Raw genomic sequence first — 17,098 nt, 5'->3', positions numbered from 1 at the left:
TGTAATTGGAAGTGAGTACTGTCAAGGAAGCAACTGATGAAACTGGGCTCCAGATAAGAGTTGGGAACATATTTGGTCAGGGTTTGTGTGAGTCAAGCTACCCATTTGCACTCATTTAAGTACATACTTTACCCTAAACCATATTTCTTTGCAATACCAGTCATCATAATGTGGATAAATGACAGCACAGCATGACACCACCATACGACACTGCCTGCACAACACTGACCATTCATCCACAATTATATGTTTGTGTGTGTTTTTGTGCACGTGTGTAATCTGCGTGTTGGATTTTGAGGGCGGTTTCTTGATATTACACACCCTCGATGAAAAGATGATCTAACATACAATGAAGTCTTCCGTGTCTTCGGCTGACTGTTGCTTAGTGTCATGCTCGCAGCAAACATTTGTGATGCTAGTTTTTTCATTTAATTCATCTGCAGTGCTTAGCATTTTTATTAAACCACTACCCAATTATTTATTTATTACACAACCTTTAAAAAATTGTAACAATTAACACCCCAGTAGTTTTTTTGAAAAGCTAAATTGTAATTACAGTTATCCATCATTTTTCAAATGTACTGTTCAACAGTATATAGTATATATAGAGTAAACCACATTATCAGTCACATAGCTTTTTACTTTCAATGGTTTCACTTAGTATTGTTGATTTATTTTTGAATTTTCAGACAAGCCCAGCAGACCAGTCGAGAGCTCAGTGAAATCAAAACTCTGCATTTCATGGATTTCATGATGCTGAAAGATATCTTCTCACTTAAATGACAGGTGGTCTACTAAAATTGTTAAGTACTGCACATTCATGTTGCATAACTTTGAATCGTCAGTCTAAGTCTTCATATTCTAGGTCAGCACACGGAGGACATCAATGTTTCTTTTCTTCATCATTTTTGCTGCTTACCACAGGTCTGTATAAATATATTTTTTCAAACTGATGTATATTGATTATGTCCGTATGGATGACTGTGTGCTGCAGGTTTGTGTGTGTGTGAATAAATACTTTAGTGTGTCTGTTTGGTAAATGCATGCATTGTTTCGCATCACGTGTTTATGTGTAGGCATTGAGGCGTTCTTTGGAGCGTGTAGAGTGGATATCATGCAGCTCCTGCTCCTCCTTCGACTTGATATCTTCATATTTCTGCATCCGACTTGCATCTTTCAGGTATCCCCAGTTAGCAGCTAAGGCCATAAGAAAATGGACCTACAGGGACAAGAGGAAAGCAAGAAGGGAAGGAAGGAAGAAGTTATTTTCGTACCTTCATTGCTGAGATTACGGTGGAACCTCTGTTTTCATATGGGAATATAGACAACCATTCAAACTCACAATCACATCTACGGGCAATTTGGAGTGCTCAATCGGCCTACCATGCATGTTTTTGGAACTTGGGAGAAAGGCATGGAGAGAACATGCAAAGTCCACTCAGGAAGGCTGCACCGCACCGCCGAACGCGCAACCCTAGCCCGTCGTCGACCGCGCAACTGCATCGCGCTGGTCGCATTATTGTGACAGAGCGGCCGTTGACATTTAGAAAATATTTTTAAAGTCCTGGTGAACTTTCCAAAATTTAAGAAGACCTCAGTGCGCAGGAAGTTTAATTTTGTCCGATCGCGCAACTGCAGCGCACCGCCAAACGCGCAACCGTGGCGCGTCACAGACCGCGCAACTGCACCGCGCTGATCGCATTATTGTGACAGAGCCATCGCTGAAATTTCGAAAATATTTTTAAAGTCCTGATGTACTTTCCAAAATTTAAGTGGACCTCAGTGCGCAGGGAGCTTAATCTTGTCCGATAGCGCAACTGCAGCGCACCGCCGAACGCGCAACCATAGCGCGCCGCCGACCGCGCAACTGCACCGCGCTGGTTGCATTATTGTGATAGAGCGGTCGTTAAAATTTAGAAAATATTTTTGAAGTCCTGTTGGACTTTCCTAAATTTAAGTGGACCTCAGTGCGGGAGCTTAATTGGTCCGATCGCGCAACCGCAGCACGCCGGGCGCTCACTGTCGCATTGCTTTAGGAGCGTCTTTGTGTTTTAGGGTGGCTTTACTGCTCCCACTTGCTTGATTAGAGTTGATGCAATTCTCAGAGTAACGAGGATGTAGTAACGAACGGAGTCAGTTGGCAAGCGGGTCCTCTCGGCTCATCTCGCGAGGTTCGACAACCGAATTTCGTCCGACATCCGAAGCAAAAAAAATCTCGATTTTTTTGTTCGAATACCGAATTGTTCGAGAACCGGGACGTTTGAAAACCGAGGCTCCACGGTATAAGGTAACATTATCAGCATTAACAGCAATGATATTAGTAGATTTACTCACTTTATACGGCATAGAGATAGATCTCTGAAAGAGCTGAATCACGCCGTCAGTGCAAATTTGCACAGTTTAGTGACTCACTTGTGAAGCACCCCCCTCCCTGTTGCTTCAGAAGGAAGCTGAATTCAGTTATATGCCCAGTCGGCATTGTACTTAACTGTAAAAAACAAAACATTTTGAAACAACTATAAATGATAACGGTTCCGTGACGCACTGGTTAGCATGTCCGCCTCACAGTTAGGAGGGTGCCAGTTTGATTCCACCTCCAACCCTTCCTGTATGGAGTTTGCATGTTCTCCTCGTGCCTGCGTGGGTTTTCTCCGGGCACTCCGGTTTCCTCCCGCATCCCAAAAATATGCTTGGTAGGTCGATTGAGCACTCCAAATGGCCCCTAGGTGTGAGGGCCAGTGCGGATGGTTGTTCGTCTCTTTGTGTCCTGCGATCGGCTGGCAACCGGTTCAGGGTGTCCCCCGCCTACTGCCCGATGACTGCTGGGATAGGCTCCAGTATGCCCGGGACCCCCGTGGGGACAAGCGGTATAGAAAATGGATGGATGGATTTCAGCTAAAATAGATAACATGAAATAATAATAAATGAATAATTATTAAATAAGTATTAATAATTATTTAATAATTATTATAATTATTAAATATTATAGATCGAGATCAAGTGAATATCCATCTATTTTTTGGGATTGCTTATTCTCACTAGGGTCGTGGGTGAGATTATGCCTATGCCGGCTGACTTTGGCCAAGAGGTGGGGTACTGGTTGAAGTTAAATATTGTTTTCTTTGCAATAAGTTGCATGCTCACCATTGCAATCACAGCAGCTCCTGCTCCAGCCAGTGCACACACAAACAGATGGAAGGTCAAGTCCAGCTGCAAGAGTCACAAAAAGGCTTAAAAATGTTCATGTGTGCTCTTTTTATGCTTGTTTCATATTTGTTATCATTTTAGTCAGATCAAATCATACTGCACTTGTTACCTCATTAGATTCACACATCTTGAAGAACTTCTCAGATCCTGTGCAAACCTTCCTCTCCTCAGATATGGTCACGGCCCCTGATGAACAGAGACCTGATCAACACTAAATGAAATTGCAATTTTTGTGTCTTTAATTTATATGTACAATGGAGCCTCCAAAGTTGATCACAATTCCTCCTGTGACGCCAGTTGGCTTTCACGTTGTAATTTCAAAATAGGTATGAAAGATTTTTCATTTTACTGTCAATGTTTGAAGTCATATTTTAACATTAATTGTCATACTAGTGTAAATGTAAATGAATTACTTTTAATGATAATATAAATGATATTTAGACTAACTTATCTGATGAAAGCACAAAACACACTGACCTGTATATAAACAAAAAAATGAGGAGCTGCTGACAGTGATGATAATAGACAAGGTTTTGCCCCGAGTCACTTACAGAAATGTTGCAAGTAAGGGGAGTGACACACATCATGTCTATAGAACAGCAGATGCTGCTGTAATGCATCGCACAGTACACTGCGCCAGCCATTCTGGCAGGCTAAAAAGTTTGGCACCGCATTGTTTTCGCCCCCCGATTTAGCTCTATGCTGATTTTGGACTTGCTGTATTGTGGGATAAATACTCACTTGTGTTGTGTTGTACTGTATAATAAGAGGCTGGAGTTCGATGGTCACCTTACTGTAGCACTAACTCACAACTACATTGCAGCAGCGCTTCCTGGTGGTCTTAGTAGTAACAATACAACACACCCACCACTGGTGAACCTGTGAGTATATCTTTTTCAAAACAACTATTTTATTTCCAATTTGTATAACAATTACAGATGTTGGTACAGGGATGGACAATTTTGAGGAACACATGTTTTGCTGCAAGGGTCAAGGTCGAATTAGCTCATGCGGAACTACCCTTTGAAACATGGATGTTATTCATTGATCCAAACATTAACAATATTTACATACCAAACTGGCGGAGGTCCAGACAGAGGTTGGCTCCCTCAACCACGCTGGTGTTCTTGCACATGGACCAAACATTGAAGTACATGAAGACTGGCAGGCTGGTGAATGCTGTGACACCCAGCCACACCAGGAAAAACAGGTAGGCCAGGAACATCAGCTGAATAGACAGAACAAACTCGGTAACACAAAACTAGAATTATAAATCGTGCTTTTCTACTCTTTTAGTGAGACAATAGTCAATATATCCAAGGGCCATTATCCACTAGTTTACAGTTTTCAGAAAAAAAACATATTTGTTCAAACTCTCGTATGTCCAGACAATTGTGCATGAGTAAACTGATCTATGAAAAAGTCCTCTCTGACCCCATCTTGTACTTCAAGCTTGATTTCCAAGAAACCACCACGCCAGATGCAAAACAACTTTTTAGAGACAAGGCCTGGCTAACGAGGTACTCGACAGCACATTCTTAGTGGGCACACCCACATGGCATCCTGCTGATTAGTTATCTTGGGCTTCAGGGGGTTGCTGAAACTGTGGTGGAAGATCCACCTATGTAAAATGAACAAATAATGCTTATCCCTCATTTGGCAACTGGCAGACATAAGAAGAGTGAAAAGGTCAGCTGAGAAGATTTAAAATGCAGAATTAGCAATATTCCTGCTCGACAAGTACTATAAGTTTATCACCTCTGTTAAATTTTTAGTCAATCGTATGTTCCAAAAGAATAAAACTTCCAAAGAGTAACATTGAGGCCCCTATTTTGGTAGACAGATGGCCATGTGCTCTGCAAGGGGAGATTTTGCCATTTACCTGCCAATGTCATGCACGGACCCCAGTTGGTCCATTTCTGTTTTCACATAGTCATTGGGATTAGAGAAGTGAGACTACATTCAAGTTTTGCTACCAGTTTAACACTGCAAGTTTCCCCTTAAATGCAATTTTCACAATCAATGTCTTGGCAAAGTGACATTTTCATGAAACAATAGGGGAAACACTTTAATTTCATTGAGGTGTTGGAGATGCTGTTTCCTTGTTTTCATTATTTTTAGATTTTGTATTTACATTGGTGAAGGTGAGAGGGAGAGAGAGAGAGAGAGAGAGAGAGAGAGAGAGAGAGAGAGAGAGAGAGAGAGAGAGAGAGAGAGAGAGAGAGAGAGAGAGAGAGAGTGAGAGAGAGAGAGAGAGAGAGAGAGAGAGAGAGAGAGAGAGAGAGAGAGAGAGAGAGAGAGAGAGAGAGAAAAGCATCTAATGCAACATCAATGCAGTGCGGTGTTCCTGGGCTTTTTTTTCAAACTTGAACTCTTGTGTTGCTGACACAATTTAAAATGTCTTGGTATGCCTCCTGTGCTAATTATTTGATGTCAAATTTGAGTAAAACATTTGTGTTTCAGAAATCATCTATCCATCTTCATCCGCTTATCCGGTGTCGGGTCGCGGGGGTAGCAGCTTTAGGAGGGACTCCCAGACTTCCCTCTCCCCAGCACTTCATCCAGCTCATCCCGGGGGATCCCAAGGCGTTCCCAGGCCAGCTGAGAGACATAGTCTCTCCAGCGCGTCCTGGGTCGTCCCCGGGGTCTCCTACCGGTGGGACATGCCCGGAACACCTCCCCAGGGAGGCGTCCAGGAGGCATCTTGATGAGATGCCCGAGCCACCTCATCTGGCTCCTCTCAACGTGGAGGAGCAGCGGCTCTACTCCGAGTCTCTCCCGGATGACCGAGCTTCTCACCCTATCTCTAAGGGAGAGCCCAGACACCCTCATTTCGGCCGCTTGTATCCTGGATCTCGTTCTTTCGGTCACGACCCATAGCTCGTGACCATAGGTGAGGGTAGGAGCGTAGATCGACCGGTATATTGAGAGCTTTGCCATTTGGCTCAGCTCTCTCTTCACCACGACGGACCGGTACAGACTCCGCATTACTGCCGACGCTGCACCGATCCGCCTGTCGATCTCGTGCTCCATCCTGCCCTCACTCGTGAAGAAGACCCCAAGATACTTGAACTCCTCCACTTGGGGCAGGATCTCATCCCCAATCCGGAGAGGGCATTTCACCCTTTTCCGACCGAGGACCATGGACTCGGATTTGGAGGTGCTGACCCTCATCCCGACCGCTTCACACTCGGCTGCGAACCGCTCCAGTGAGAGCTGGAGATCACGGCTTGAAGAAGCCAACAGCACCACGTCATCTGCAAAAAGCAGTGACGAGATGGTGAGGTCCCCAAACCGGACCCCCTTAACGCCTCGGCTGCGCCTAGAAATTCTGTCCCTAAAAATTATTAACAGAATCGGTGACAAAGGGCAGCCTTGGCGGAGTCCAACCCTCACTGGGAACAAATCTGATTTACTGCCGGAAATGCGGACCAAACTCTGGCATCGGTGATACAGGGACCGAACCGCCCTTATAAGTTGGCTCGGCACCCTGTACTCCCGAAGCACCCTCCACAGAACCTCCCGAGGGACACGGTCGAATGCCTTCTCTAAGTCCACAAAACACATGTGGACTGGTTGGGCGAACTCCCATGCACCCTTGAGGATCCTGCCGAGGGTGTAGAGCTGGTCCACTGTTCTACGGCTAGGACGAAAGCCACACTCCTCCTGAATCCGAGGCTCGACCTCCCGACGGATCCTCCTCTCCAGCACCCCTGAATAGACCTTACCAGGGAGGCTGAGGAGTGTGATTCCCCTGTAATTGGAACACACCCTCCGGTCCCCCTTCTTAAAGAGGGGACCCACCACCCTAGTCTGCCAATCCAGAGGCACCGTCCCCGATGTCCACGCAATGCTGTAGAGGACTGTCAGCCATGACAGCCCCACAACATCCAGAGCTTTTAAGATCTCCAAGGGGATCTCATCCACCCCCGGGGCCCTGCCACCGAGTTTTTTAACTACCTCAGTGACTTCGACCCCAGAGATTGGAGAGTCCGCCTCAGAGTCTCCAGGCCCTGCTTCCACAATGGAAGGCGGGCCGGTGGAATTTAGGAGGTCTTTGGGGGGACGACATACTCAGGAGCGACTTATATGTGTTTTTTTTCACAAATTTTCAAAATCAAAAAATTCGCAATGTAGTGAAACCGCGATAAACGAACCGCGATGTAGCAAGACATTACTTGTCATTTGAAGTGACGTCACCGGCGCCGCGCGGCGGTTGTTTTTCATAAAGGTTAAAGGATTCGATCACGGGATGACGAAGATGACGAAGGGCTCCATGTTTGAAGGATTTAATGATTTGGAGTGACACAAGGTTTGAAAAACGTATTTATGTTATAGTTATTTGATATATTTTATTTCGTGTAGCAACTTGTATATGTTTTTATCGTTACAGTTCAGTAGTTGTTGGCTCGTTGAACTCTTGTTTTGTTAAATAAATAGCTGTTTACCAAACCTACGTCTTTCCTGGTACTTTGTTAACACTACAATAGAGTTATATACTAGATCTGTGTGGCGCGCGCGTTGCATTGTTGACATAAAGGACGCAGAATTTGATCGACGGATTTAATGATTAGGAGTGACACAGATGGTTTGATAATATTGTTTTTATATGATAGCTGATATATACTTATATAATTTTATATGGGTCTGTGGAATAATTAGACCTGCAACTCACGACGAGTCCGACGTCAGCAGGGCATACGCGGGGCATTGTTCACATAAAAGACGCTCGATGGATTTAATGAATTGGACAGATGGTTTGATAAACGTGTTATGTGATAGTTATTTGAATAACTCATAACTCGTTCTCAGCTCCTCGTTTGTGTATATGTCACGTTAGTATACCGTATTGTTTAGCCTGTTGTTGCTGGTTCATGTCTGTTCTTGGTGTTGGATTTTGACAAATAAATTTGCCCCAAAAGTGCGACTTATACTCCGGTGCGACTTATATATGTTTTTTTTTTTAACTTTATGGTGCATTCTATGGCTGGTGCGACTTATACTCCGGAGCGACTTTTAGTCCGAAAAATACGGTATTATTCTGTTTTTGCTGGTTCGAAAACAACAATAGAATATGGTTCCAGTTGATGACCATAAAGTGCGTCACCCATTTATTAGGAGGCATGAGCTGAAACAAAATTGTGAAATCCTGTTGTGTTTGAATGTAAGATTTCTTACAAATGCAGTCAGGCAGCGTCCACAAGCAGTAATCTTGAACTCTCCATACAGATCTCTAATTGCTCCAGTGGTGAAAAATGCCTCCACCAGCAACAGTACTCCAAAGACAAAGAATCCAGCTGCAAGGCCGTAGATGATGTACTTCAGGATGTCAATGCTGCAGTGAAAATAAACATCACTCTTTCATTCCCAAGGTCCATTCTAAATTTCTACATTATGAATCATTTCATCATCAAATCATGAAATAATTACAGAGGTAGATTTTATTTTTCAAAGAAAGGAAATGCTATTTCAGATATAAAAGTGGAAATAATCCTGAAGTACAATGAAGCCTCAGTTTTCGAACACAATCTGTTCCAGAAGGCTATTAGAGAAATGAATCGTTCGAATTCCGAAACATGTTTTCCATTACAAATAATGGATTACTTTTTTAGTAATCCGTTCCAAGCAAAAAATACCGTCAATTTTACATTCGCGCATTTTTGTCCGATCGCGCAACTGCAGCGCACCACCAAATGTAGAAATTATTTTTATAGTCCTGATGTACTTTCTAAAATTTAAGTGGACCTCAGTGCGCGAGAAGTTAAATTTTGTCCAATCACGCAACTGCAGCGCACCGCCAAACGCGCAACCGTAGCGCGTCACCGACCGCGCAACTGCACCACGCTGGTCGCAATATTGTGACAGAGCGGCTGCTGAAATTTAAAAAATATTGTTCGATAACCAGGACATTCGAAAACCGAGACTTCACTGTATGTCTATTGTGATAAAAGGTGAAGATGTCACAATATTTTTTGGTGCATCATGGTGAGCTTGTGTTTTTCATGTAATATGATGATCCAAGAATCCAGAGCAGGGGTGCTCACACTTTTTCAGCATGCGAGCTACTTATAAAACAACAAAGTCAAAATGATCTACCTACACGCCACCAAAATGCAAAACATTTAACTATTTTCAAATTTATTAAGGAAACTTTGTATGTACAATGTATGTTGATGTACCTTGCATAACTGCATAGGCCAATATTGCACAACACACATAATAGATATTTAATTTTTTTGTAATTATGTGATGATAGGCTGACAATTTTTTTTTTAACATCACGCTGCGATCGACCAGTACTGCCTTCGCGATCGACCAGTCGATCGCGATCGACGTAATGAGCACCCCTGATCCAGAGCATATATTGACACATAGGTGTCCAAACTATAGACCGGGGGCCATTTGCGGCCTACCGTCCATTTTGGGTAGGCTGCAGCATACACTATAAATAACTGAAATGGCTTGTAATGCTACTTAAATAAAAAAGTGGGGGTGGGCAGCATTAGAAACGCAGCTTTCAAAAATGCGAAGGGATGTGAATAATGAGGCCTACCAGTACAACTAATTACCAATTACACACATTTTTCTGGATAGGCAAAGACACAAATACATTTACAAGTAAAATAGTAACACAACTTCTCTTCAAATCACTGGAGAATTCAGATAATTCTGTTCTAGAAACAAAAGTGGTTTTCTTTGCTTTCTGCTGGATGACAAAGTCCGATATTAAATTAATGGTTTTCAAATCTGGTCATCTTACTGCAGATTGTTCTTGATTTGGTTCTAAATGTGGAGATGGGATTCAACTGTGACTGATTATACGGGCTGATTTATTATAGTTAGCTACCCCACCGCCTCCTAAATGATTTCCCTTATTGTCTTTACCACAAAATAGCGATATTATACAAAATAATTATAATTGCTTCATTGATTGATTGTTTTTTTTCATGTATAGCAAGATAAATTAAAAAATATTCAATGTAGCTCTAGCATCCTTCTATTTTTTTGTATGTAGCCCTCAGAATAAAAAGGACAGACACCCCAGTTACGATTTAAATGAATGGCTTCATCATCAGTCTCTCTCTCTCTCTCTCTCTCTCTCTCTCTCTCTCTCTCTCTCTCTCTCTCTCTCTCTCTCTCTCTATATATATATATATATATATATATATATATATATATATATATATATATATATATATATATATATATATAAATTTTTATCCATCCCATCCATTTTCCGAACCGCTTAGTCCCCACGGGGGTCGCGGGCGTGCGGGAGCCTATCCCAGCCGTCATCGGGCAGTAGGCGGGGGACACCCTGAACTGGTTGCCAACCAATCGCAGGGCACACAGAGACGAACAACTATTCGCACTCGCACTCACACCTAGGGACAATTTGGAGTGCTCAATCGGCCTATCAAGCATGTTTTTGGGATGTGGGAGGAAACCGGAGTGCCCGGAGAAAACCCACGCGGACACAGGGAGAACATCCAGTGATCCTTCCAGCTCCTGTTTTTGTTTTGCAGGGACAATTCCAGAATTGAAGCTTTTTGTAATTCTGCATTCCACACACAAAATCACCAAATATTTACATAAGTCAGAGTAACGTAGCGTCTTCCAAAGGAGTCGAAGGACCACATAAACTAACATGTTTTGTGAATATATGAATATATGCTTGCTCATCTCTGATTGATAGGGATTTTACTTAACACAAGTTAAAAACTACATTATGATTCACACTGTAACAAAAGCTAAGAAAAAATAGTATTGGTATATTTTTTAAACAAGACATCATGACATTGTTAGTCATTTAAATGTAAACAAAGGTTCTGGCTAATCATGATCAGATAACCAGATATGGTTTGGATTGTTGTTGTCACTCACATGGTGAACACATCCAGTGTTTCTCCAGGTGCTCGGATGACCTCAAAGTAGTTCTGGAGGATGGTGCCGGTTCCACTCAAAGCCTCATGACCACATCCACAGAACAAGGCCACGCCCATGTAGAGGATGATGGTGGCGATGAGGGATGCCCAGGGCAAACTACCCACACATCGCTCACAACACTCCTTACAACCTGAAAAAAAACACATTATTGAGTAATGCAAGAATGCCTTTACAGTAAAATTATGTTGAAGATCGAGTTGATAATAGAGGAATGACCTTTATTGACCACATTTAAAACTGGTATAACAAGCTTTTTCTTTATTTCTTTATTTTTTCGTTTGTTTGTTTGTTTGTTTGTTTGTTTGTTTGTTTGTCTGTTTGTTTGTTTATTGTAATGGAAGAAAAATATTAAAAATTAGAGCACAAATTCAGAACGTGATAAATGTTGGTAAAGGGCAAAGTGAGCACCCCTGTTGAAATGGCTAGTGGGTGTGTCTATACTACAGACAACCTACAGCAGCAACCGCGTGCTGAAGTATGCCGACGACACGACTGTGGTGGGTCTCATCACCGGGAGTGACGAGACCCAATACAGGTCGGAGGTCGACCTTCTGGCCACGTGGTGCAGGGACAACAACCTCCTGCTGAACGTCAGCAAGACCAAGGACATTGTTGTTGACTTCCGGAAGGGTCATGCCCAACAACTGCCGCTGACCATCGACGGTGCTGTGGTGGAGAGAGTGAGCAGCAACAGATTCCTGGGGGTGCACATCAGTGAGGACCTCTCCTGGACAACCAACGCTGCATCGCTGGCAAAGAAAGCTCAGCGCCGCCTGTACTTTCTGCAGAAACTCAGGCGAGCAAGTGGTCCTCCTGCCATCATGACCACATTCTACCGTGGCACCATTGAGAGCGTCCTCTCCAGTTGTTATCGCTGTGTGGGGTGGTGGCTGCACTGAATACAACATGAAGGCTCTGCAGCACATAGTGAACACTGCTAGTAAGATCATTGGGGCCCCGCTCCCCTCCCTGAAGGACATTTCCACCTCCCGTCTCACCCGCAAGGCGACCGCGATTGTGTGTGATGTGTGTCACCCCGCTCACTCTTTGTTTGATCTTCTGCCCTCTGGGAAGAGGTACAGATGCCTGCGCTCCCGCACCACCAGACTCGCCAACAGCTTCATACTCCGAGCTGTCAGGATCCTGAATTCTCTCCCCCCTCCACCCTTGGCTGCATGACGTCCTGTTCTTTTGTGCTATATTCTGGCTGTCTGCTGTAAGCACGCTTGCTCCATTTTGCTCCTCTTATTTATCTATTTATTTATTTATTGTTTATTTATTTGGGTTATTTGCTTATTACTTATTCATCGCTCTTGTCTATTTGTTTTTACTCTTTGTGCTATTTGCTTGTATGTGTTGTGTAATGTGTCTAGTCACCGTGGGACGGTGGGAAACGTAATTTCGATCTCTTTGTGTGTCTTAACGTGATGAAATTGACTCTAAAGCTTACTTTGACTCTATAGCATAGCAATTGAAGCTATTAAGTTCACTTCTGACACAGCCTACTTACACTTTATCTTTTAGGGATTTTGATGAATTCATATACAATATGCAAAAGTCATACTCAAAGACTTGTTTATTGCTATATTTGTTTTAACAGGGGTTATTTTTGACATTTGATGAAGCAGGTGGGACGGTGGAACACTGGTCAGCATGTCCGCCTCACAGTTCAGAGACATGGGGTTGGATCCCGGCTCCGGGGTTCCTATGTGGTGTTTGCATGTTCTCCCCATTCCTGTGTGGGTTTACACTGAGTGATCCGGTTTCCTTCCACATTCCAAAGACATGCATTGTAGGTAAATTGAGCACTCTAGATTGCCCTTTGGTATGATTGTGGTTGTGACTGTATTGTCTATGTGTGTCGGGCAATTGGCTAACGAGTTCAGGGTGTCCCTTGCCTACTGCCCGAAGTCAGCTGGGATAGCATGCCCGCAATCCTAGTGAAGATAAGCGGTTCGGATGGATGGATGGATGGATGGATGGATGGATGGATGGATGGATGGAGGAACAGGATGAGCATTAGAAAATTATTTTTATTATCAATTTCTTTTCATTTTCATTATTCATTATTTTCACAAATATATGACTATATTAACTTCATAGTGATGGTCAACATACTACTCATATTTCTTAGAATTATGTGGAGTTGATAACTATACAAGTCTCAATTAATCAGTGAAATCCGGAACAGATGGACTACAAAGCCAGGATACTATTTTATTTCAAGCAAACTAAATTTAATGACCGAATAGAAAGGAAGGAAATGACAAATTATTTGTCATCACTTGTGCTAATTTTCCTTATCATCCTCCAGGTTTTGGCAATCCATTTACCAATTTGAATAAGGCCGGGACATCATTCTATTCAACTGTGAGTGTGAGCATGGAGGAGGTAGGTATCTATCCATCTGTCAATGATATATGGTGGCTTGTCCGGAACTCCGGTACTTGTTATATATAGCAAAATATATTTAATATTATAGTGAGCAGGGGTGGGGTCACCGAGTTTATTTGAGGGGCAACTGCTGCCTCTGAATTTACAGCATTTTATATAGCTTTGGATGGTTTTAAAGCTCCAATTGCTCCATGCGCTGTCTTCTACTATCCTTTATTTAGAAATGTCTTTAAAATGGTCACAGCTGTTTTAGCTGAAATTGTTAACTAATGAGTTTTTGTAATGATAATTTCAAAGTGTATACCTAAAGAACCACACGCATGCGCGGGCACGCACGCACACACACACACACACACACACACACACACACACACACACACACACACACACACACACACACACACACACACACACACACACACACACACACACACATGAACAACCCACATGCAAGTACATTCAAAAAACAAAATGTAATGAAAACAATAAAATCATCTACCGAGTTCTTAGAAAAGAGCTTGTGTGTTTCCATTTGTGTGAGTCATCCTACTGCTCATGTTTAATTGACCAGCCATGTTGCCATGCCAGCAGGGGTGTGGCAGGAGCCTGCTGACCCACTTTGCCTGTAGCGTTGTCATCGCAACAGTGCAGCTCGGCAAGCATCACAGCCATACTAACACATTTTCCTGCATAGATTCACAGGCACAAATCACGTCAGTTTATTCTGTGGTTTATTTTACAGAGATCAATGTTTTATGTCAAAATAAGAGCCATAACGGTGGAAACATGGTACAAAATAATCTGCACTGAAGGGTTGAGATTTTTTAAATTTTAATTACAATTAAGATCATGTATACTTACCATATAAAAATACATTGCATAAACAATAGCCATTCAGCCATTTTCTGATTAAAGATCATGATTATTTGTCACATTAGTGAAGCAGCTCTAAGCCAGATGGAGGAAATATGACACTGTCATGCGTGTGTGGAGAGGGACTGCTTTTTTTTTAATATGACATTACTCGAAATATGTAGAGGATACATATTAATTAAGTTGTATTAGACAAATAATGTGTGTAGCAGGTATTTATCATTGTGTGTTCTTTACTTCGGTAATATTATAATCCATCACATATTTCCTTATTTGGTTTTGATAAGCAGGCAAGACCCAGTGACCTGGTAAAAACTGGGGCACGAAAAGCACAAATAGCTGTATGTGCACCATAAACATGAGGGTATTTCCTTTTTTGTGAGGAGGTACATCATTGATAGTGCAGTCGTTTTCCCTCATTTTTGGTGACCCTACACCAGTCACTTACACAAGGTAAGACCTGCTAAACGTCAGGCGGTGTATTCTGCACCTTTCTCTGTCGCCAACTTTTAACAATCCCACAAAATTTTGGGGGGATATTTCCAGGGGTGCAGCTGCACTTTGTGGGGCCTGTTATCGACAAAGAAAATGAGGGAAGTGTGCTGTCGTCTTGGTGAATCTTCAAACTCAATCTCCTTTGATTTACCTAACCAATTTACACTCTCAAGCATTCAAAATGGACTTTGAGTATTTTGCTGCTCATTGTTGGAATGAAATCTGGCTCAGTGCATTTCAGACGATGCACTTCAATCCAATACTGGCTTTGGGCCATCAGACCACAGTTAATGTCGAACCTTTTAAAAGTTTTGTTTTTAGTTATCTAATCAGCCTATACATTTTAGTTTATAGATTCTATATTGTTATTGTGGTTAAAAGAAGCTAACATTACTGTTCTTTAGTTGCTCAGTTGTGTTAATGTTTAGTAATTTCATTTACTTGTTTACCTATTTTGCTTTGGTCAACAAAAATATAAATGCAATTGCTGAACTTAAAAGCAAATGACAGCAGTAACTAAAATGTCCCATATACTGCAGATTCTTGACATCCCCATCGTGCACACAGTCACACGCAATGACACACGCGTGCTCTACTTGCATGGCCTTCTGAAATTATTCTGTCAGTCAGAATGTTTATTCAACCTTAAATCCCTCCTTGCCTCTCCATTACTGTCCATGGCTCACACTCGTGCCTGCAATTTCTGCGTTTAAGACGTTATGACCAACAGATTCACTTAGCACTGTTAGGCATTTAGTAGTAAGAGTGATAACTACAATAATATCTGACCTACAGAGAATATAAAAAGTATACACACTCTTGTTTAAACACCAGGTTTTTGTGATATAATCAAAAAATAGAAATAAATAAACTATTCCTAAAAATGTCACTCAAACTCCATTAAATAAAAGGCGGAGAAGTGAATATAAACAATTGAGATCATGGGCCCTATTATTGTGCTCAAGTCTAAAGCAAAACACAGTCTAACTGTCCACATTGGTGGGGTTTTCTTTTTTTTTCTAGTATTTTCCTGGACATTGTACAGCTAGAAATGGACAGAAGAGGGCATTTGGGATGGGACGTAGCAGACTCACAGTCAATCATCGTGGATCTCTTTGGACTTTGCATGAAAATTAGCAAAGTCTGAGCGCACACATTGCAGAAGCGAAAATAGACTTGCTGTGGTCTGTGCAAAAAATTGTGTTTATATCGGCAAACTGCAAGATCCATCCATCCATCCATCCATCCATCCATCCATCCATCCATCCATCCATCCATCCATCCATCCATCCATCCATCCATCCATCAATCAAGTCAAGTTTATATAGCCCTAAATCACAAGCAGTCTCAAAGGGCTCTGTCCTCTGCATTTAACCCATCCCCATGTGATTTTGATCCATCCCCTGGGGGAGAGGGGAGCAGTGAGCAGCAGCGGCGCCGCGCTCGGGAATCATTTTTGGTGATCTAACCCCCCAATTCCAACCCTTAAATGCTGAGTGCCAAGCAGGGAGGCAATGGGTTCCATTTTTATAGTCTTTGGTATGACCCGGCCGGGGTTTGAACCCACAACCTTCCAGTCTCAGGGCGGACACTCTACTACTAGGCCACTGAGCTGGCTCATCCTCTTCTTCTTCTGCTTATCCGGGGTCGGGTCGCGGGGGCAGCAGCTTTAGGAGGGACTCCCAGACTTCCCGCTCCCCGACCACTTCATCCAGCTCATCCCAGGGGATCCCAAGGCGTTTCCAGGCCAGCCGAGAGACATAGTCTCTCCAGCGCGTCCTGGATCGTCCCCAGGGTCTCCTACCGGTGTGACATGCCCGGAACACCTCCCCAGGGAGGCGTCCAGGAGGCATCCTGATGAGATGCCCGAGCCACCTCATCTGGCTCCTCTCAACGTGGAGGAGCAGCGGCTCTACTCCGAGTCTCTCCCGGATGACCGAGCTTCTCACCCTATCTCTAAGGGAGAGCCCGGACACCCTGTGGAGGAAACTCATTTCGGCCGCTTGTATCCTGGATCTCGTTCTTTCTGTCATGACCCATCACTCGTGACCATAGGTGAGGGTGGGAGCATAGATCGACCGATAAATTGAGAGCTTTGCCTTTTGGCTCAGCTCTCTCTTCACCACGACGGCCCGGTACAGAGTCCGCATTACTGCCGACACTGCACCGATCCGCCTGTCGA

At 43.1% G+C, this 17,098-nt stretch overlaps 1 protein-coding gene across 1 annotated transcript; it reads right to left on the bottom strand.

The window, feature by feature from the left end:
* Positions 1-706: 706 nt before the first annotated feature.
* gpm6ab (glycoprotein M6Ab) lies at positions 707-16,543 on the bottom strand. The gene is made up of 7 exons (XM_085911952.1): positions 16,522-16,543; positions 11,092-11,287; positions 8,386-8,542; positions 4,282-4,435; positions 3,317-3,393; positions 3,145-3,210; positions 707-1,219 (listed from the first exon to the last, which is right to left on the bottom strand). Exons 1-7 carry the CDS (start codon positions 16,535-16,537, stop codon positions 1,067-1,069), a joined length of 819 nt encoding a protein of 272 aa, XP_085768078.1. The 5' UTR covers positions 16,538-16,543; the 3' UTR covers positions 707-1,066.
* Positions 16,544-17,098: the final 555 nt, after the last annotated feature.

This window comes from Syngnathus leptorhynchus, chromosome 5, assembly GCF_054491065.1.
Source record: "Syngnathus leptorhynchus isolate UIUO chromosome 5, UIUO_Slep, whole genome shotgun sequence".
Classification (NCBI taxonomy): Eukaryota; Metazoa; Chordata; class Actinopteri; order Syngnathiformes; family Syngnathidae; genus Syngnathus; species Syngnathus leptorhynchus.
This window is presented reverse-complemented; position numbering and strand designations above follow the sequence as displayed.

Coding starts and splice junctions, on each gene's coding strand:
- gpm6ab (XM_085911952.1), bottom strand. Junction 3,211..3,316: donor AGATGTGTGAATCTAATGAG/GTAACAAGTGCA, acceptor TGACTCTTGCAG/CTGGACTTGACCTTCCATCT. Junction 1,220..3,144: donor GAGCTGCTGTGATTGCAATG/GTGAGCATGCAA, acceptor TTGTCCCTGTAG/GTCCATTTTCTTATGGCCTT.